This window comes from Gigantopelta aegis, chromosome 4 (genome assembly GCF_016097555.1).
Source record: "Gigantopelta aegis isolate Gae_Host chromosome 4, Gae_host_genome, whole genome shotgun sequence".
Lineage (NCBI taxonomy): Eukaryota > Metazoa > Mollusca > Gastropoda > Neomphalida > Peltospiridae > Gigantopelta > Gigantopelta aegis.
This window is the reverse complement of record NC_054702.1, coordinates 115,061,114-115,083,337: the sequence shown is the minus strand read 5'-3', so window position 1 is coordinate 115,083,337 and position 22,224 is coordinate 115,061,114. Positions and strand designations below refer to the sequence as shown.

The 22,224-nt window shown below is 36.1% G+C and overlaps 1 protein-coding gene across 2 annotated transcripts in view; it reads right to left on the bottom strand.

Moving 5' to 3' along the window:
• Positions 1–22,224, bottom strand: part of LOC121371852 (F-box only protein 3-like) — a 41,021-nt gene that overhangs the window by 5,892 nt on the left and 12,905 nt on the right. For both annotated transcript variants that reach the window (XM_041498058.1, XM_041498059.1), the window contains 7 exons: positions 19,388–19,502; positions 12,181–12,262; positions 11,415–11,580; positions 7,909–7,990; positions 4,194–4,319; positions 2,552–2,667; positions 1,287–1,400 (listed from right to left, as the gene is read on the bottom strand). In XM_041498058.1, coding sequence (XP_041353992.1) covers positions 1,287–1,400; positions 2,552–2,667; positions 4,194–4,319; positions 7,909–7,990; positions 11,415–11,580; positions 12,181–12,262; positions 19,388–19,502 — 801 coding nt within the window. The remainder of the gene's footprint in view (positions 1–1,286; positions 1,401–2,551; positions 2,668–4,193; positions 4,320–7,908; positions 7,991–11,414; positions 11,581–12,180; positions 12,263–19,387; positions 19,503–22,224) is intronic.

Sequence of the window (22,224 nt, the reverse complement as noted above, 5' to 3'; positions counted from 1 at the left end):
CTGGCTGGAATGAGAAATAGCCCAATGTGCCCACCGATGGGGATCGATCCCTGACCAAGTTAGTCACCAGTTTTAAGATATTCACTAGGTGCTCCAAGATAAAGTTAGTCACCAGTTTTAAGATATTAACTAAATGCTACATGATAAAGTTAGTAACTAGTTTTAAGATATTCACTAGGTGCTACATGATAAAGTTAGTCCCCAGTTTTAAGATATTCGCTAAGTGCTACAAGATAAAGTTAGTCACCCGTTTTAAGATAAAGAAAGAAATGTTTTATTTAATGACGCACTCAACACATTTTATTTAGGGTTATATGGCGTCAGACATATGGTTAAGGACCACACAGGTTTTGAGAGGAAACCAGCTGTCGCCACTACATGGGCTACTCTTTCCAATTAGCAGCAAGGGATGTTTTATTTGCGCTTCCCACAGGAGTCGGTATCTGGATTAAAAATCCCATGCCTCGACTGGGATGCGAACCCAGTACCTACCAGGCTGTAGGCCGAAGGCCTAACCACGACGCCACCAAGGCCGGTCCGTTTTAAGATATTCACTAGGTGCTACATGATAAAGTTGGGTAGTCACCAGTTTTAAGATATTCGTAAGTGCTACATGATAAAGATGGGTAGTCACCAGTTTTAAGATATTCGTTAAGTGCTACAATGTACATGATAAAGTTGGGTAGTCACCAGTTTTAAGATATTCACTAAGTGCTACATGATAAAGTTGGGATTGTCACCAGTTTTAAGATATTCACTGGGTGCTACATGATAAAGTTAGTCACCAGTTTAAGATATTCACTAAGTGCTACATGATAAAGTTAGTCACCAGTTTTAAGATATTCTCTGAGTGCTACATGATAAAGTTAGTCACCAGTTTTAAGATATTCACTAAGTGCTACATGATAAAGTTAGTCACCAGTTTTAAGATATTCACTAAGTGCTACATGATAAAGTTGGGATAGTCACCAGTTTTAAGATATTCACTAGGTGCTACATGATAAAGTTAGTCACCAGTTTAAGATATTCACTAAGTGCTACATGATAAAGTTAGTCACCAGTTTTAAGATATTCTCTAAGTGCTACATGATAAAGTTAGTCACCAGTTTTAAGATATTCTCTAAGTGCTACATGATAAAGTTGGGTAGTCACCAGTTTTAAGATATTCGCTAAGTGCTACATGATAAAGTTAATCACCAGTTTAAGATATTCACTAGGTGCTACATGATAAAATTAGTCACCAATTTTAAGATATTCGCTAAGTACTACATGATAAAGTTAGTCACCCGTTTTAAGGTTGCGCATGGAGAAGTAACCTTTCATGTTGCCGTAGGTGGTGCTGAAGGCTGTACAACTGACCCAGGAGTACTCACTGCCCGGCGTCATGGTCGGAAACTCGCCTGAAATACAACAACAGTTCCGTTCAACACACATCTTAAAGCGACAGACCCTCATTTTTAAACACTATGACACATGTTTCTCTGTTAATGCTAGTTTTTTTTTATCTTTTAAATTAGAAGTACTTACATTTTATTATTTAAATATTCATTTCGTACAGCTGAAATGGTTCTGGTCATCCAGGTTTTAGTAATATCCCAAAATGTATTTTTCATAATTCTAAAAAAAGGAACATTCATTTGCCACACAGCTGACGTAAATGTCAGAAAATGTCTTAACAAGTGTTGATATTAGACACAGCTGACCTAAATGTCAGACAATGCTTTAGTGTTGTATTAGACACAGCCAACATAAATGCCAGATGTGTTAACAAGATTCTGTATTAGACACAACTGACGAAAATATAAGACAATGTGTTAACAAGACATAAATGTGAAACAATGTTAACAAACAACTGACGTAATTGTGAGATGATGTTAACAAACAGCTGACGTAAATGTGAGATGATGTTAACAGACAACTGACAAAAATGTGAGATGATGTTAACAAACAGCTGACATAAATGTGAGATGATGTTAACAAACAGCTGACGTAAATGTGAGATGATGTGAACAGCTGACGTAAATGTGAAACAATGTTAACAAACAACTGACGTAAATGTGAGATGATGTTAACAGACAGCTGACAAAAATGTGAGATGATGTTAACAAACAGCTGACGTAAATGTGAGATGATGTTAACAAACAGTTGACGTAAATGTGAGATGATGTGAACAGCTGACGTAAATGTGAAACAATGTTAACAAACAACTGACGTAATTGTGAAATGATGCTAACAAACAGCTGAACCAAATGTGAGATGATGTTAACAAACAAGTGACAAAAATGTGAGATGATGTTAACAAACAGCTGACATAAATGTGAGATTATGTGAATAAACAGCTGACATAAATGTGAGATAATGTTAACAAACAGCTGACGTAAATGAGAGATGATGTTTACAAACAGCTGACGTGAATGTGAGATGATGTGAACAAACAGCTGATGTAAATGTGAGATGATGTGAACAAACAGCTGACGTAAATGTGAAATGATGTTAACAAACAGCTTATGTAAATGTGAGATGACGTAAATGTGAGATGATGTGAACAAACCAACTACTCCGGGTCCATCCACGTACTCCTCCCTCCCATCCTCATCCGTGATCACCCAGTGTCGAGTCTCCAGCTGGCAGGACAGGTCGCGGCTAGCATCGGCAGCCATCGACATTCTACAAACAGGACAGACATCCAGAACACAGGCATCGAAATAAGCATTGTGTCCGGTAACCCATTTACAGGTTAACACAAAATATAACCTGGTAACCTATAGGTTACCACAACTATATGATAGTTAGAACTGAATTTCAGTTATCGGTACGACTAATGAAATCTGGAAGTAAATTTATTTAATGGGCGTTGCTTAAACACGGATTGCCAAAATTGCTTTGCAAATGCACAAGTGCGAACGAACATGAGTGCAATTTCATACGAGAAAACGAAACGCGGAAGTAAATTCATCTAGTGGACGCTGCTTAAACGCGGAATGACTATAATTGCTTGCAATTGCACGTGAACATCGATGCAATTCGTCACAAAAAAATGAAATGCGGAAGTCTGGAATGCATTGCCTGATTTACATTCAGAAACGAAACTACCGTTACATTGAAACTTTTGCAGAGAACGAAACACAGTTCTCGACTTTTCTTACATGTGGTAACCTCCTGGTAACCTGAACGACTGTTCTCGACTTATTTCGATGCCTGAGATCATACACGTATTTATACACAAAACATGGCTACGTCTCCAGCTTCCCTTTATCATTAGAATTCATATATTAAACACACTAATTTTTCACACTCTATCTATTGGTCTTGTATACAAATTAAAAAATCAGAATGTTGTTTGACATTAATCCTGGTCACGTTACATGTTACTGTTATGTTAACATTGCTCATTCTATTTCATTATTTATGGGTACTGGAGATTTAGGAATGGGGTGGGGTACTGGGGGTGGGGTGGAGTGGGTGGGAGTGATTTCACATCAATCTGTGTGAGTACTGGGAGGTTTGGAGTGTTTATCAAGTTATGGTGTTTAATTACTGGAGGTTCGGGGAGTGTACATCTTTCAACTCATGTTAATCTGTAAGAGTCCTGGATGTTTGAGGGGGTGTATATTGTTTGAACTCATGTAATTCTGTAGGAGTACTGGATTGGAGGTTGCAGACGGGTGGGGTTTGGTGTTTGAACTCATGTAATTCTATAGAAGTACTGGAAGTTTGGTGTTTGAACTCACGTAATTCTGTAGGAGTATTGGAAGTTTGGTGTTTGAACTCACGTAATTCTGTAGAAGTACTGGAAGTTTGGTGTTTGAACTCACGTGATTCTGTAGGAGTACTGGAAGTTTGGTGTTTGAACTCACGTGATTCTGTAGGAGTACTGGAAGTTTGGTGTTTGAACTCACGTGATTCTGTAGGAGTACTGGAAGTTTGGTGTTTGAACTCACGTGATTCTGTAGGAGTACTGGAAGTTTGGTGTTTGAACTCACGTGATTCTGTAGGAGTACTGGAAGTTTGGTGTTTGAACTCACGTGATTCTGTAGGAGTACTGGAAGTTTGGTGTTTGAACTCACGTGATTCTGTAGAAGTACTGGAAGTTTGGTGTTTGAACTCACGTGATTCTGTAGGAGTACTGGAAGTTTGGTCTTTAAACTCACGTGATTCTGTAGGAGTACTGGAAGTTTGGTGTTTGAACTCACGTTATTCTGTAGGAGTACTGGAAGTTCGGGGGATGAACACTACTGAGGTCAGCTATAAAACACGTGGCAACCTTCACCGTGAAAACCTCGTCCGTGACAGCGACACAGCTTGGATCATTAACAAAGCTAAAACAAACAAGATGGTACCATGACCTACTGCTCCGACAAACAAATAAAAAATGATTGTATTAACTGCTAGGATAAAAACAAGTTATACGCCAGTAGTTAAATACTGATTTTACTCCACTAGTCAATCAGCTGTTGTTTATCCTATCAACATCAGTAACATATCGTCTGATTGATTAATTACAATCAATGACTTGCCTGTGTTGGTTACAATCTTACAACATAACATTGGATAATTATGTTCCTATGACTAAATGCAGAAATTACATAACAATTCCTTTACTGATGTTTTAATCACTATAAAACAAACTCCTCATAGTTGCTAATTATACATATTGTTTACAAATTTTGAATTTCAAGTTTTTGTTAAATACAAAAGTGTTATTTGGGTATTTACTGTTAGATGATGGAATTCCAGTGTATAGTGATCACCATTACTTCAGTTTCAGTCACCGTTACTACACATGTATGTAAATTACTTCAGTTTCAGTCACCGTTACTACACATGTATGTAAATTACTTCGGTTTCAGTCACCGTTACTACACATGTATGTAAATTACTTTGGTTTCAGTCACCGTTACTACACATGTATGTAAATTACGTTGGTTTCAGTCACCGTTACTACACATGTATGTAAATTACTTTGGTTTCAGTCACCGTTACTACACATGTATGTAAATTACTTTGGTTTCAGTCACCGTTAATACACATGTAAATTACTTTGGTTTCAGTCATTGTTAATACACGTATAAATTACTTCGGTTTCAGTCACTGTTAATACACGTGTATGTAAATTACTTCGGTTTCACTCACTGTTAATACACATGTGTGTAAATTACTTCGGTTTCACTCACTGTTAATACACGTGTATGTAAATTACTTCGGTTTCACTCACTGTTAATACACATGTGTGTAAATTACTTCGGTTTCACTCACTGTTAATACACGTGTAAATTACTTCGGTTTCACTCACTGTTAATACATGTGTATGTAAATTACTTCGGTATCACTCACTGTTAATACACGTGTATGTAAATTACTTCGGTATCACTCATTGTTAATACACGTGTATGTAAATTACTTCGGTATCACTCACTGTTAATACACGTGTATGTAAATTACTTCGGTATCACTCACTGTTAATACACGTGTAAATTACTTCGGTATAACTCACTGTTAATACACGTGTATGTAAATTACTTCGGTATCACTCACTGTTAATACACGTGTATGTAAATTACTTCGGTTTCACTCACTGTTAATACACGTGTAAATTACTTCGGTTTCACTCACTGTTAATACACGTGTATGTAAATTACTTCAGTTTCACTCACTGTTAATACACGTGTATGTAAATTACTTCGGTATCACTCACTGTTAATACACGTGTATGTAAATTACTTCGGTATCACTCACTGTTAATACACGTGTATGTAAATTACTTCGGTATCACTCACTGTTAATACACGTGTATGTAAATTACTTCGGTTTCACTCACTGTTAATACACGTGTATGTAAATTACTTCGGTTTCACTCACTGTTAATACACGTGTATGTAAATTACTTCGGTTTCACTCACTGTTAATACACGTGTATGTAAATTACTTCGGTTTCACTCACTGTTAATACACGTGTAAATTACTTCGGTTTCACTCACTGTTAATACACGTGTATGTAAATTACTTTGGTTTCAGTCACTGTTAATACACATGTAAATTACTTTGGTTTCAGTCACTGTTAATACACGTGTATGTTACTTCAGTTTCAGTCACTGTTAATACACGTGTATGTTACTTCAGTTTCAGTCACCGTTAATACACATGTAAATTACTTTGGTTTCAGTCATTGTTAATACACGTATAAATTACTTCGGTTTCAGTCACTGTTAATACACGTGTATGTAAATTACTTCGGTTTCACTCACTGTTAATACACATGTGTGTAAATTACTTCGGTTTCACTCACTGTTAATACACGTGTATGTAAATTACTTCGGTTTCACTCACTGTTAATACACGTGTATGTAAATTACTTCGGTTTCACTCACTGTTAATACACGTGTATGTAAATTACTTCGGTTTCACTCACTGTTAATACACGTGTATGTAAATTACTTCGGTTTCACTCACTGTTAATACACGTGTAAATTACTTCGGTTTCACTCACTGTTAATACACGTGTATGTAAATTACTTTGGTTTCAGTCACTGTTAATACACATGTAAATTACTTTGGTTTCAGTCACTGTTAATACACGTGTATGTTACTTCAGTTTCAGTCACTGTTAATACACGTGTATGTAAATTACTTCGGTTTCACTCACTGTTAATACACGTGTATGTAAATTACTTCGGTTTCACTCACTGTTAATACATGTGTATGTAAATTACTTCGGTTTCACTAACTGTTAATACACGTGTATGTAAATTACTTCGGTTTCACTCACTGTTAATACACGTGTGAATTACTTCGGTTTCACTCACTGTTAATACATGTGTATGTAAATTACTTCGGATTCACTCACTGTTAATACACGTGTATGTAAATTACTTCGGTTTCACTCACTGTTAATACACGTGTATGTAAATTACTTCGGTATCACTCACTGTTAATACACGTGTACGTAAATTACTTCGGTTTCACTCACTGTTAATACGTGTATGTAAATTACTTCGGTTTCACTCACTGTTAATACACGTGTAAATTACTTCGGTTTCACTCACTGTTAATACACGTATGTAAATTACATCGGTTTCACTCACTGTTAATACACGTGTATGTAAATTACTTCGGTTTCACTCACTGTTAATACACGTATGTAAATTACTTCGGTATCACTCACTGTTAATACACGTGTATGTAAATTACTTCGGTATCACTCACTGTTAATACACGTGTATGTAAATTACTTCGGTATCACTCACTGTTAATACACGTGTATGTAAATTACTTCGGTGTCACTCACTGTTAATACACGTGTATGTAAATTACTTCGGTTTCACTCACTGTTAATACACGTATAAATTACTTCGGTATCACTCACTGTTAATACACGTGTATGTAAATTACTTCGGTTTCACTCACTGTTAATACACGTATAAATTACTTCGGTTTCACTCACTGTTAATACACGTGTATGTAAATTACTTCGGTTTCACTCACTGTTAATACACGTGTATGTAAATTACTTCGGTTTCACTCACTGTTAATACACGTGTAAATTACTTCGGTTTCACTCACTGTTAATACACGTGTATGTAAATTACTTTGGTTTCACTCACTGTTAATACACGTATAAATTACTTCGGTTTCACTCACTGTTAATACACGTGTATGTAAATTACTTCGGTTTCACTCACTGTTAATACACGTGTATGTAAATTACTTCGGTTTCACTCACTGTTAATACACGTGTATGTAAATTACTTCGGTATCACTCACTGTTAATACACGTGTACGTAAATTACTTCGGTTTTACTCACTGTTAATACATGTGTATGTAAATATAAAAATATATCTTAGTGTTTAAAAACTAGGGTTTGTCCGTTTAATACACAATGTAATGTAAACTGTTGATGAGATGCTCACCGAAAGTGACTGCCTTGGATTTTGGGGAAAACATCACTGAGACTGTCAGCCAGCTCCGTTATCCATTCTGCATATGAGGAGGCTGTAAGAACGAGATGTGACACTTTAACACATCAAACTTGTGATTCACCAGTAACAATACTGTTGCTAATCACAACACAAATATTTCGATTAGCTTTAAAAAAAAAATTCTGAACTAACTTAAAATGTGATATTAATTTTTCTTTTTCCTCCCTCCCTTCCATCTGTCTTTCATTTCCAGGGCACAATATTTCACGCAAACCGTCGTTCTGTTCGTGTGTCGGTTACGCAAAATTAAATTTAAGCGTACCACAAATCGGTTACGTCATGATCTTTAGACGTTCAGAAATTAAAACTTGCAGACTTCACGATTACAAGACGTGTATTCATGCAGACATACTACTAGTATTCTGACAAATGTTTTAGACTGATTTTTAGATATTTGATGCGCGGCAAACCAGTAGACAACGGTATATTGCAAGGGTTGTGACTTGCGACCAAAGGCTCAGTATAGAGTCGAGCCAAAAGTTTTAAAGAAATGTGCACGGACCGCTAAGGCGCCTAAATTATCTGGAGCTATTCTGTTGCGTTTGGTGGCACTAATACGCTTCCATACTAAAGGAATATATGTAGACATACTATTGGATTACCTATAATTTTACAAAGGTTGAAAATGGTTTTAACATAAACAAAAATGCAAAAATGTCACAAAAGCTGAAAAATACTAACATCGAATAATGAGCTTTAAATAACAAACATTTGGAACGTCACTGTAGTATAGAAGTACCATCGATAAAGTGAAAGTTGCATCGCCACTGCAAAATATCAGTGTCAAATTGTGGTCTTTCTTTTTATGTTATTATAAGATTTATTTTTATTAATCTAATCATGCACCAATGAGTAGCCTGTTTTATAGTTCAGAGGAACTGGACATTTGTTGTTTGAGTTTTGGGTGGGTTTTTTTTTAATCTGCTTTATACTAAATTTTACATATCAGTGACAAATGGTAGCCTTTATTTGTTATTTATAAAAGAAAATTATTAGTCTAATCATGCATATGGGCATTTTTCCTCCAAATGTATCTATTTTGTTTCAGTACTGGGCTGATATGTAGTCCTTTTACAATAGTGTTAACTTCCGCAAGCTGCACAGAGGTTCTAGAATACGGTGGGCCGATGCCCGAGGACGGTGGTTTTTAGATTCGGGCAACTAAAAATTACTTTTTGCGATCCCGATGGCAAGTGCTGAATAATAATAATAATAATAATAATAATAATAAATCTACAACGCTACGATCGTACAAAAACAAAAGAAACGTCTACAAGTCACTTCTTTTGATTTGCAATCATTAAAGAAACTGTTTTATAAAACATTTTCTTTTGTACTTTGTTTTAACTTTGTTTGAGCTAAAAATTATGTATTTAAAATATAATTTCAACGTAACTTTGAGGTAACCGATCAGGTAATCCACAGGTTACGGAAATATAATTCACGTAACCAAACAATCGGTTACCTAGGTAAAATCCACGTGAACTGACTTCCGGTTACCTCAGATTTCGAAATATTGTCCCCTGATTTCTTTGCATTCTGTATTTTAAAACATTGAGTAATGTTTTGTGTAATAAAGAGAGCATTTTCAAATCACAATTTCCTAAAAAACATTTGACCCTCACCTTTTGGTTTAAAAAATGTAAGTGTCATAAGGTCTCCCTGTTTGCAAATTTTTAGAGCCCACCACTAACCCAGCGAGCCCTGCCGTGCATCTCCAGTAGAACAGAAGATAAACTAAATGTTTTGCATGAAACCATGGAAAAGATTGCTGTTCAAGATTGTGGTTTCACAAGATTTTGAGATACATGGTGACCGTGTCATTTTGAAGAATCAATGTAATTTGTACAAATAATGTTTACAAGCCATGCAGTCTTGTATGCTAGCCAAGCTAGAGAGTGCTATAATTTTTGCGAGCCTCGGGCTCCTAAACTCTCGTTAAAATTGCACACTGCCCTCATACTGTAGTCATTAATGTAGTAATGTTTATATTCTACATGTTAATAAGCAAATGCAGGGATTTTATCCAGGCATTCTGTGGGCCTGAAGATAGGACCCCTCCCAAATGAATGTGGCACTGAAAATTACCAATTTCTATGCCAAATATTCCAAAAATATATACTGTACTTAATAATTATGTCTGTTGTAATAAATTGATTTAATAGTGGTGTACTGCATCATTCAGTGGCCAAAAATATCTCAAGTATGATTTACTGGCACTAATCTTCCCAATCCCATCAGACATGGGACACTGGTGAACCATCCTGGATATAAATCCATGCAATGATGTTAATAACTCCAAGCTACTGAACTAGGTCCATCCTCTAATGGTGAGAGAAACGGCCCAATCACTAGTAATAACTCCATAAACAGGCATGCATAGAGTACTGCTAAAGCAATACATGTCCCCCCCCCCCCCCCCCCCCCCATCCCCAGGTCTAACATATTTTAATATTCCTAAGTTCAAGGGCCATAACTCTGCCACAAATAGGTAAATTGCCACGACATTCAAACTTGATCTATAAGAGTACTTGATAAAGCTATAAACAAACTTACAGTTCAATATCTTGAAGCATTGCAAAAACAATGTCCCAAAAAATTCAATTGTAGCTCCTAAGTTCATGGGCCTTAACTCTGTCAAAAATGAGTAAATTGCAGACAAAAAAAAGTCCAGAAAACTAGATGTGCGACAGACTAATATACAAACAGACAGAGACCTAGATGTAACCTATAGGGCTGAATTTACAAAAAGTATTTTTCTCTTACATGCATGTTTAAACACTAACTACACCTATAAACACCAGGTTAAACTGAATTTACAAAGAGTATTTTTCTCTTACATGCATGTTTAAACACTAACTACACCTATAAACACCAGGTTAAACTGAATTTACAAAGAGTATTTTTCTCTTACATGCATGTTTAAACATTAACTACACCTATAAACACCAGGTTAAACTGAATTTACAAAGAGTATTTTTCTCTTACATGCATGTTTAAACACTAACTACACCTATAAACACCGGGTTAAACTGAATTTACAAATAGTTACATGTCCTGTTATACACACAACACATTTAAATTATAATTTAACTCTGCAATATTGCATGGTTAATGTCCAAACCTGTATAAAATATCTTTACTATGTCTAAATCTACAGATAACATGGTAATCTGTGTATTCTTCAAGTGGATTACATTGGTCCCTGAACACACGTAATCTTCTTCTTCCTTATATATCACCAGCCTCTTACTGAGCAATTTTAAACATAGCAACAAAATCCATTACAGCTCTCGCCACAAAGATTTCTACATTATGTACTGGTCCATGCATAAACACTAGAACAACACGACTAGAATACAACTGGCTGAACACCCCCCCCCCCCCCCCCCCCCACACACACACACCCCTCCGTAAGAACCCTGTTTACTACTGACCGGTTATAAACTGATCGAAATCTTCGTCTGATCTGCTGTCTGGCACCAGGTAGAAGACCTGACCCAACTCGAATCCTCCGGTTGGAAGAATTGCCAGCAGCTGAGAACACCGCGCCATGTTACAAAACGAGATCGGCACACAGCCCAGGGCTTTTCCCCCTCCTTCCTGAAAATAACAAACTCTATACATACACAGCCCAGGGCTTTTCCCCCTCCTTCCTGAAAATAACAAACTCTATACATACACAGCCCAGGGCTTTTCCCCCTCCTTCCTGAAAATAACAAACTCTATACATACACAGCCCAAGGCTTTTCCCCCTCCTTCCTGAAAATAACAAACTCTATACATACACAGCCCAGGGCTTTTCCCCCTCCTTCCTGAAAATAACAAACTCTATACATACACAACCCAGGGCTTTTCCCCCTCCTTCCTGAAAATAACAAACTCTATACATACACAGCCCAGGGCTTTTCCCCCTCCTTCCTGAAAATAACAAACTCTATACATACACAGTCCAGAGCTATTCACGTCCTTCCTGAAAATAACACACTGTATACGTACATATAGAATTGTCCTACAAATATTTTCAATCAATAAATTCACTATTAGTAGAAAAACTAATATTTAAACACACCCACACCCATACATGCATGTACACTCACACTATCACACATACACTAACACACCCACACTATCACACACCCACACTATCACGCACACCCACACTATCACACCTACTCATACACACTCACACTATTATCTTACCATAAAAAAGTTAGCCATGATGTCACAATCCAGTAATTTTTCTGACTGGAAATAGCTTGACACAGTGATACATCCACAGAGTCTATAAAAGAAGTAAAGTTTGTTTTGTTTAATGACACCACTAGAGCACACTGATGTATTAATCTTTGGTTATTGGATGTCAAATATTTGGTAATTCTGACATAGTCAACATAGTCCATTAGTAGCAAAGGATCTTTTATAGGCACCATCCCACATACAGGATAGCACATACCATGACTTTTGATATACCAGTCGTGGTGCACCCACCCCATAAAAGAAGTAAGCCATGACCTAAGAGAATCTGTACCTCTGAACATTACACTGATGTGTCAGTGTTAAACATAAACATAACCTCTCTTATTAAAACAGAATCTGTAACTATCAACATTAGAATGATGTGTCAGTGTTAAACATAAACATTACCTCTCTCAATAAAACAGAATCTGTAACTATCAACATTACACTGATGTGTCGGTGTTAAAGATAAACATCACCTCTCTCAATAAAACAGAATCTGTAACTATCAACATTACACTGATATGTCAGTGTTAAAGATAAACATCACCTCTCTCAATAAAACAAAATCTGTAACTATCAACTTTACACTGATGTGTCGGTGTTAAAGATAAACATCACCTCTCTCAATAAAACAGAATCTGAGACTATCAACTTTACACTGATGTGTCGGTGTTAAAGATAAACATCACCTCTCTCAATAAAACAGAATCTGTAACTATCAACATTACACTGATGTGTCGGTGTTAAAGACAAACATCACCTCTCTCAATAAAACAGAATCTGTAACTATCAACATTACACTGATGTGTCGGTGTTAAAGACAAACATCACCTCTCTCAATAAAACAGAATCTGTAACTATCAACATTACACTGATGTGTCGGTGTTAAAGATAAACATCACCTCTCTCAATAAAAAAGAATCTGAGACTATCAACATTACACTGATGTGTCAGTGTTAAACATAAACATCACCTCTCTCAATAAAACAGAATCTGTAACTATCAACTTTACACTGATGTGTCAGTGTTAAACATAAACATCACCTCTCTCAATAAAACAGAATCTGTAACTATCAACATTACACTGATGTGTCAGTGTTAAAGATAAACATCACCTCTCTCAATAAAACAGAATCTGTAACTATCAACATTACACTGATGTCTCAGTGTTAAACATAAACATCACCTCTCTCAATAAAACAGAATCTGAGACTATCAACTTTACACTGATGTGTCGGTGTTAAAGATAAACATCACCTCTCTCAATAAAACAGAATCTGTAACTACCAACATTACACTGATGTGTCGGTGTTAAAGATAAACATCACCTCTCTCAATAAAACAGAATCTGTAACTATCAACATTACACTGATGTGTCGGTGTTAAAGAAAAACATCACCTCTCTCAATAAAATAGAATCTGAGACTATCAACATTACACTGATGTGTCGGTGTTAAACATAAACATCACCTCTCTCAATAAAACAGAATCTGTAACTATCAACTTTACACTGATGTGTCAGTGTTAAACATAAACATCACCTCTCTCAATAAAACAGAATCTGTAACTATCAACATTACACTGATGTGTCAGTGTTAAAGATAAACATCACCTCTCTCAATAAAACAGAATCTGTAACTATCAACATTACACTGATGTCTCAGTGTTAAAGATAAACATCACCTCTCTCAATAACACAGAATCTGTTACTATCAACATTACACTGATGTGTCAGTGTTAAAGATAAATATCACCTCTCTCAATAAAACCGAATCTGTAACTATATCAACATTACACTGATGTATTGGTGTTAAAGATAAACATCACCTCTCTCAATAAAACAGAATCTGTAACTATCAACATTACACTGATGTGTGGTGTTAAACAGAATCTGTTACACTGAGAGTGTTAAACATCACCTCTCTCAATAAAACAGAATCTGTTACTATCAACATTACACTGATGTGTCGGTGTTAAACATAAACATCACCTCTCTCAATAAAACAGAATCTGTAACTATCAACTTTACACTGATGTGTCAGTGTTAAACATAAACATCACCTCTCTCAATAAAACAGAATCTGTAACTATCAACATTACACTGATGTGTCAGTGTTAAACATAAACATCACCTCTCTCAATAAAACAGAATCTGTAACTATCAACATTACACTGATGTCTCAGTGTTAAACATAAACATCACCTCTCTCAATAAAACAGAATCTGTAACTATCAACATTACACTGATGTGTCGGTGTTAAAGATAAATATCACCTCTCTCAATAAAACCGAATCTGTAACTATATCAACATTACACTGATGTATCCGTGTTAAAGATAAACATCACCTCTCTCAATAAAACAGAATCTGTAACTATCAACATTACACTGATGTGTCAGTGTTAAAGATAAACATCACCTCTCTCAATAAAACAGAATCTGTTACTATCAACATTACACTGATGTGTCAGTGTTAAAGATAAATACCACCTCTCTCAATAAAACAGAATCTGAGACTATCAACATTACACTGATGTGTTGGTGTTAAACATAAACATCACCTCTCTCAATAAAACAGAATCTGTAACTATCAACATTACACTGATGTGGTGGTGTTAAACAGAATCTGTAACTATCAACATTACACTGATGTGTCAGTGTTAAAGACAAACATCACCTCTCTCAATAAAACAGAATCTGCAACTATCAACATTACACTGATGTGTCAGTGTTAAACATAAACATCACCTCTCTCTGTAAAACTAGCTATTCTTCATGTATATGTTAATATCACAACTGAAGTAGCTATCCTGTGTGTGTATGTTGATATTACAACTGTAGTAGCTATTCTGTGTGTGTATGTTGATATCACAACTGTAGTGGCTATTCTGTGTGTGTATGTTGATATCACAACTGTAGTGGCTATTCTGTATGTGTATGTTGATATTACGACTGTAGTAGCTATTCTGTATGTGTATGTTGATATTACGACTGTAGTAGCTATTCTGTGTGTGTATGTTGATATCACAACTATAGTGGCTATTCTGTGTCTGTATGTTGATATCACGACTGTAGTAGCTATTCTGTGTATGTATGTTATTACAACTGTAGTGGCTATTCTGTGTGTGTATGTTGATATTACAACTGTAGTAGCAATTCTGTGTGTGTATGTTGATATCACGACTGTAGTAGCTATTCTGTGTATGTATGTTATTACAACTGTAGTAGCTATTCTGTGTGTGTATGTTGATATCACGACTGTAGTAGCTATTCTGTGTGTGTATGTTGATATCACGACTGTAGTAGCTATTCTGTGTGTGTATGTTGATATCACGACTGTAGTGGTTATTCTGTGTGTGTATGTTGATATCACGACTGTAGTAGCTATTCTGTGTGTGTATGTTGATATTACGACTGTAGTGGTTATTCTGTGTGTGTATGTTGATATCACGAGTGAAGCAGCCATTCTGTGTATATGTTGATATCGCAACAAAAGTTGCTATTCTGTGTGTGTATGTTGATATCACAACTGAAAATGCTATTCTCTATTTGTATGTTGATATCACAACTGACGTAGCTATTCTGTGTGTGTATGTTGATATCACAACTAAAGTTGCTATTCTGTGTGTGTATGTTGATATCACAACTGAAAATGCTATTCTCTATTTGTATGTTGATATCACAACTGACGTAGCTATTCTGTGTGTGTATGTTGATATCACAACTAAAGTTGCTATTCTGTGTGTGTATGTTGATATCACAACTGAAAATGCTATTCTCTATTTGTATGTTGATATCACAACTGACGTAGCTATTCTGTGTGTGTATGTTGATATCACAACTAAAGTTGCTATTCTGTGTGTGTATGTTGATAGCACAACTGAAAATGCTATTCTCTATTTGTATGTTGATATTACGACTGAAGTAGCTATTCTTTGTGCATGTTGATATTACGACTGAAGCAGCTATTCTTTATGTGTATGTTGATATTACGACTGAAGCAGCTGTTCTCTGTGTGTATGTTGAAATTACGACTGTAGCAGCTATTCTGTGTGTGTATGTTGATATCACGACTGTAGTAGCTATTCTGTGTGTGTATGTTGATATCACGACTGTAGTGGTTATTCTGTGTGTGTATGTTGATATCACAACTGAAAATGCTATTCTCTATTTGTATGTTGATATCACAACTGACGTAGCTATTCTGTGTGTGTATGTTGATATCACAACTAAAGTTGCTATTCTGTGTGTGTATGTTGATAGCACAACTGAAAATGCTATTCTCTATTTGTATGTTGATATTACGACTGAAGTAGCTATTCTTTGTGCATGTTGATATTACGACTGAAGCAGCTATTCTTTATGTGTATGTTGATATTATGACTGAAGCAGCTGTTCTCTGTGTGTATGTTGATATTATGACTGTAGCAGCTGTTCTGTGTGTGTGTATGTTGATATTATGACTGTAGCAGCTGTTCTGTGTGTGTATGTTGATATTACGACTCTAGCAGCTGTTCTGTGTGTATGTTGATATTACGACTGTAGCAGCTATTCTGTGTGTATGTTGATATTACGACTGCAGCAGCTGTCCTGTGTGTGTATGTTGATATTATGACTGTAGCAGCTATTCTCTGTGTGTATGTTGATATTACGACTGAAGCAGCTATTCTGTGTGTGTATGTTGATATTACGACTGAAGCAGCTATTCTGTGTGTGTGTATGTTGATATTACGACTGAAGCAGCTATTCTCTGTGTGTGTATGTTGATATTACGACTGTAGCAGCTATTCTCTGTATGTGTATGTTGATATTACGACTGTAGCAGCTATTCTGTGTGTGTATGTTGATATTACAACTGTAGCAGCTATTCTGTGTGTATGTTGATATTACGACTGTAGCAGCTATTCTGTGTGTGTGTAAATTGATATTACGACTGTAGTAGCTATTCTCTGTGTGTATGTTGATACTACGACTGAAGCAGCTATTCTCTGTGTATGTTGATATTAAGACTGTAGCAGCTATTCTCTGTGTGTGTATGTTGATATTACGACTGTAGCAGCTATTCTCTGTGTGTATGTTGATATTACGACTGAAGCAGCTATTCTCTGTGTGTGTATGTTGATATTACGACTGTAGCAGCTACTCTCTGTGTGTGTATGTTGATATTACGACTGTTGCAGCTACTCTCTGTGTGTGTATGTTGATACTACGACTGTAGCAGCTATTCTCTGTGTGTGTATGTTGATATTACGACTGTAGCAGCTATTCTCTGTGTGTATGTTGATACTACGACTGAAGCAGCTATTCTCTGTGTATGTTGATATTAAGACTGTAGCAGCTATTCTCTGTGTGTGTATGTTGATATTACGACTGTAGCAGCTATTCTCTGTGTGTATGTTGATATTACGACTGAAGCAGCTATTCTCTGTGTGTGTATGTTGATATTACGACTGTAGCAGCTACTCTCTGTGTGTGTATGTTGATATTACGACTGTTGCAGCTACTCTCTGTGTGTGTATGTTGATACTACGACTGTAGCAGCTATTCTCTGTGTGTGTATGTTGATATTACGACTGTAGCAGCTATTCTCTGTGTGTATGTTGATATTACGACTGAAGCAGCTATTCTCTGTGTGTGTATGTTGATATTACGACTGTAGCAGCTACTCTCTGTGTGTGTATGTTGATATTACGACTGTTGCAGCTATTCTCCGTGTGTGTATGTTGACATTATGACTGTAGCAGCTATTCTCTGTGTGTGTATGTTGATATCACAATTCAGGGCTCGACCTTAGCGGTAGCCCGGCGTGTTTTGGCTACCGATTTCTCACGCGGACTACCAGTTGTCTAACCCTGGTAGTCCGCCGGGCTACCAAATGTTTTGGCATGTCCAGTCACTCAACAATCAACAAGACGTGTCTGAAATTCCACCTTTCATGTGCACGCTCTCTGCTGTCAGGAGTCGCTGTAACTGTTAATTGCTCCCCTAGTGTGACCCACAGCTGGCGGTTGCACAATATGATTTAGTGAAATAAAGGAGTATATTTGCCAGTGGTAGGATTTTTTTTTAACACAGCAGTCTAAAACAAATAATTTGATGTAATCCAGCGGCCAGATATAACGGCCTGGTTCGTACGGGTCATGAAATTTTCATTTGGGTCATGGGTTAACTATTCGTAGTCATTTATGACAATCAACAACATGGCCCGTTGTTTTTACGCCTACTTATAACAAACACTTTGTATGATCAAGACTATTTGCTGCAGGTGAAGTCTAAACTAAACGATAATTTAATCGCGGTTCATTTCTTTCTAGGCTACCTATGTAAATTGTCAAATTATTGTTTACAAAATTAATATCTATCACTATGTTAAATAAATGTATAAATTAACAAATATTTTCAATGTTAAAAATATTAATCTTTCTTACAAATTAATTTTAATGAAATCTCTCTTATCGTTTGCTATCGCTTTGCACGATAACCTCGCTAAAACTGACATCTGACCTTGTCACATGATAACACAAACACACATGGCGATCCCCTGTCTGGGATAATTGGCTTTCGGCATTTACAAGTTTATTGTCATCAATAAAAAACGCTATTGTTTTGGAATATAGGCAAGTTTTGTTAAGATTCTTCAAAATTACACCTATTGAACATAGTTGCAGCCATTTTAAGTATTAAAATATGCAATATCGACCTGAAGATCGTACGATTAGCAGACAGCTGAGTTCTACTCGTGAAAACCGTATGAAGTGTTTCAATAATATTTTGTAAGCCTTCATTACGAAATTAGGCCTAAAACAATAAATAATAATAATAATAAATACTACTGTGTATTTCTGGAATCATACCAAACAAGTCGGTTGTTTTGTTTTGTCCATTTGCTCATGATTTACAAAAACCCACCCTAAAACGTTTAAATAAAAATAAATGATTTTTCTTTTTTCTCTTTTCTTTTAAAGAACTTTGTGGGGCTACCAATTTTCACTAAGGGCTACTAAACTTTATAACCTGGTAGCCCGGTGGGCTACCACTGAAAAAACTTAAGGTCAAGGCCTGCAATTGAAGTAGCTATTCTTTATGTGTATGTTGATATCACAACTGTAGTAGCTATTCTTTATGTGTATGTTGGTTTGACGACTGCACACATTAATATGACAACATACCCAAAGCCTTCCTCACTCTGACCATTGTGTAGTTTCAGTGAACACCGAAGATCATCAGGGAACCTGCAGCCCATCCTGCTCTCTGCTGCTCGTATTTCATCCTCTGTTGCAGGTCCTACAGTCATTCAAAAGAAAATCATAAAAACAAAACAGGCGGATGTGCACACATCTTAGCATGGGAGGTCTAAACTATAGCGACCAAAGTTTATAGGGTGGGGGTGGGTCGAGTCATGCTTCCCCCCCCCCCATTTTTTTTTTTTTTTTTTTTTAAAACCATTTTGATTGAGCTGGGAAGGGTTTCGACCCCCAAAACCTGCAATAAAGCAGAGTTCCCACAGTATCATCCAACATTAATATAACAGAAAAATCGACCTCCACTGAGGGCATTTGATCCAGAGTATCTCAGTCAGGAGATAAAAAATCCCATCACCCGACGCCCGTGCCAAGTGGAATTTTCATGTCGGGCAAGTAATTATGTTAACTGCATACGCCTGATGACAAGTGACTAATGTAACGCCTAAAACTTATTTTCATTTTGTTACAAATCTTGGTAAATCCTCTGGAAAGAGTTCCGATCATTTGAGCATTTACACAGCTCTAAGGAGAATTATGGTAACCCTAACCCTATATGCTGGAGGAACGATCGGAACTCTTGCCAATGCGTTAACACACCAAAAAGGAAATTGTATTGAAACATTTGATAACAGCTTAAGAGTTATTCCCCTTTCACGATTGACTGGGATTGGTAATTTCTGCCACTGAACATTCGATTGATTTAATACAACTAATCATTTTGATGATCCTCAAATTTGGAAAAGCGTCCAATACCCTTTACAGCTTATATAAATATAAAGTATACATGTCTCGTGTGTGCAATCAAAATGTTTAATCGTTGCATACATGGAATACAGTTTAAAATTGTCATATTAAAATTAAATTAGATGTTAACGTGGTTCCGGTTAGATGTTAACGTGGTTCCGGAATCTGCTCTTTGCAAATTAACGGGGACAATAAAGCAAATGCTACAGACAAGTTTATGATTTCTGAGTGCACTCGAACAAAATATAAATATAACTGTATTCTTATAAACGGTGAAATATATTTTAGTTTAGATGTAATAAACCTTGTAGCAGAACATACTTAATGTTTTTTCAGTTGTTAGCAAATGTAAATCTAAATTCATGTAAAATGAACGTCTAAGGTGAAGTCAGATTTCATTAGTCCTATGCTATAATTCACGTCCATACAACAAGTGGTCTCTAAGGTGAAGTCAGATTTCATTAGTCCTATGCTATAATTCACGTCCATACAACAAGTGGTCTCTAAGGTGAAGTCAGATTTCATTAGTCCTATTCTATAATTCACGTCCATACAACAAGTGGTCTCTAAGGTGAAGTCAGATTTCATTAGTCCTATGCTATAATTCACGTCCATACAACAAGTGGTCTCTAAGGTGAAGTCAGATTTCATTAGTCCTATGCTATAATTCACGTCCATGCAACAAGTGGTCTCTAAGGTGAAGTCAGATTTCATTAGTCCTATGCTATAATTCACGTCCATACAACAAGTGGTCTCTAAGACATACATGTACATTGACACAATCATTATATTTGGATGAACAAGTAGACACTACCAAACAAATAACAAAGTTTAAATCAACATATGGACACTATTTAAAACAAAGTTTAAATCAACAAGTAGAGAAGACAGACAAAAGTACAATAAACAGTGGATAATACTGAACAGACATATAAATTTAGTACTTCCTGGGTAAGTGTTGTAACCTATTGCCAAAATTCTTTATTTGTGCAATTAAATCAATTACTTTCAAGATTATTACATTATTGAGCACTGTATTAAATTAAGTTTAGTAAAAGACTTGATTACCTTAAGAAGTATGGGCAAGTAATTTTTTATTTTTTTATTATGAACCCTTGCTCAGTATGAGTCCAGGGCCCCGTTCCATGAAGCGATCTTGGCGTGAAGATCACCATACCTGCATAATGTTGTTATCACTTAAAATGATCTTAGGGCTAAGATCACTTCGTGGAACCGGGCCCAGAGGTCTGCCAACTGAGCAAACAGAGAAATTCCCACTAGCTACTTCCAATAGGAGCACTTTATCCCAACTCTACTACGGTACATTAAGAAGAATGAAGGAGTAACACAAAGATATTTGATAAATATACAGATACACCAGAGTAACTGTTTATGAAAGCTGTACTGAAAACATGGATCTTCTCACCCAGTTGTTTAATTGTAAATTCTAATACAACTTTCCTATAAGCCTTTTTTTCATTGGTTAATTTTCGTGATAAATCAGATGGTAGATGTACGCTGTCATGGGCAACCAAGATTTATCATGATGGCAAAATTTTGAGAACTCGTCCGATATGCTGTCACTTAGACTCATGTGTGGGGTTTTCTTTAGTATATTAATTCTGCATCTTCCATTATATTTAAACGTCGATATAAATAAAAAATTTTTTTTACTAACTTCAGATGAAAATGATGTTATTGTTACTATTTTGTTTTTATTTCATGTCATTGTAACTTTTAACAAGTGCTTCGTTAGTAGCGATGAACATGCACCCACCCAACCCATGTAAGGTCCGGTCACTGATCGATCGCAGCAGTCACCAGCATGTGTCTTGTGGTCTACTCTTCTAGTTTGTGTTCTCAAAATGGTGCAAGAAGGTTCATCAGAAATACGTATATCACAATCTGAAGTACCTGATTTTTGTTTTGAACATACTTTTTGGGACAATGAAATTGATAAAGAAGACAAGAGGGTAATGACTTGATTTTTTAAACACAATTTTAAACAGCATTAACTG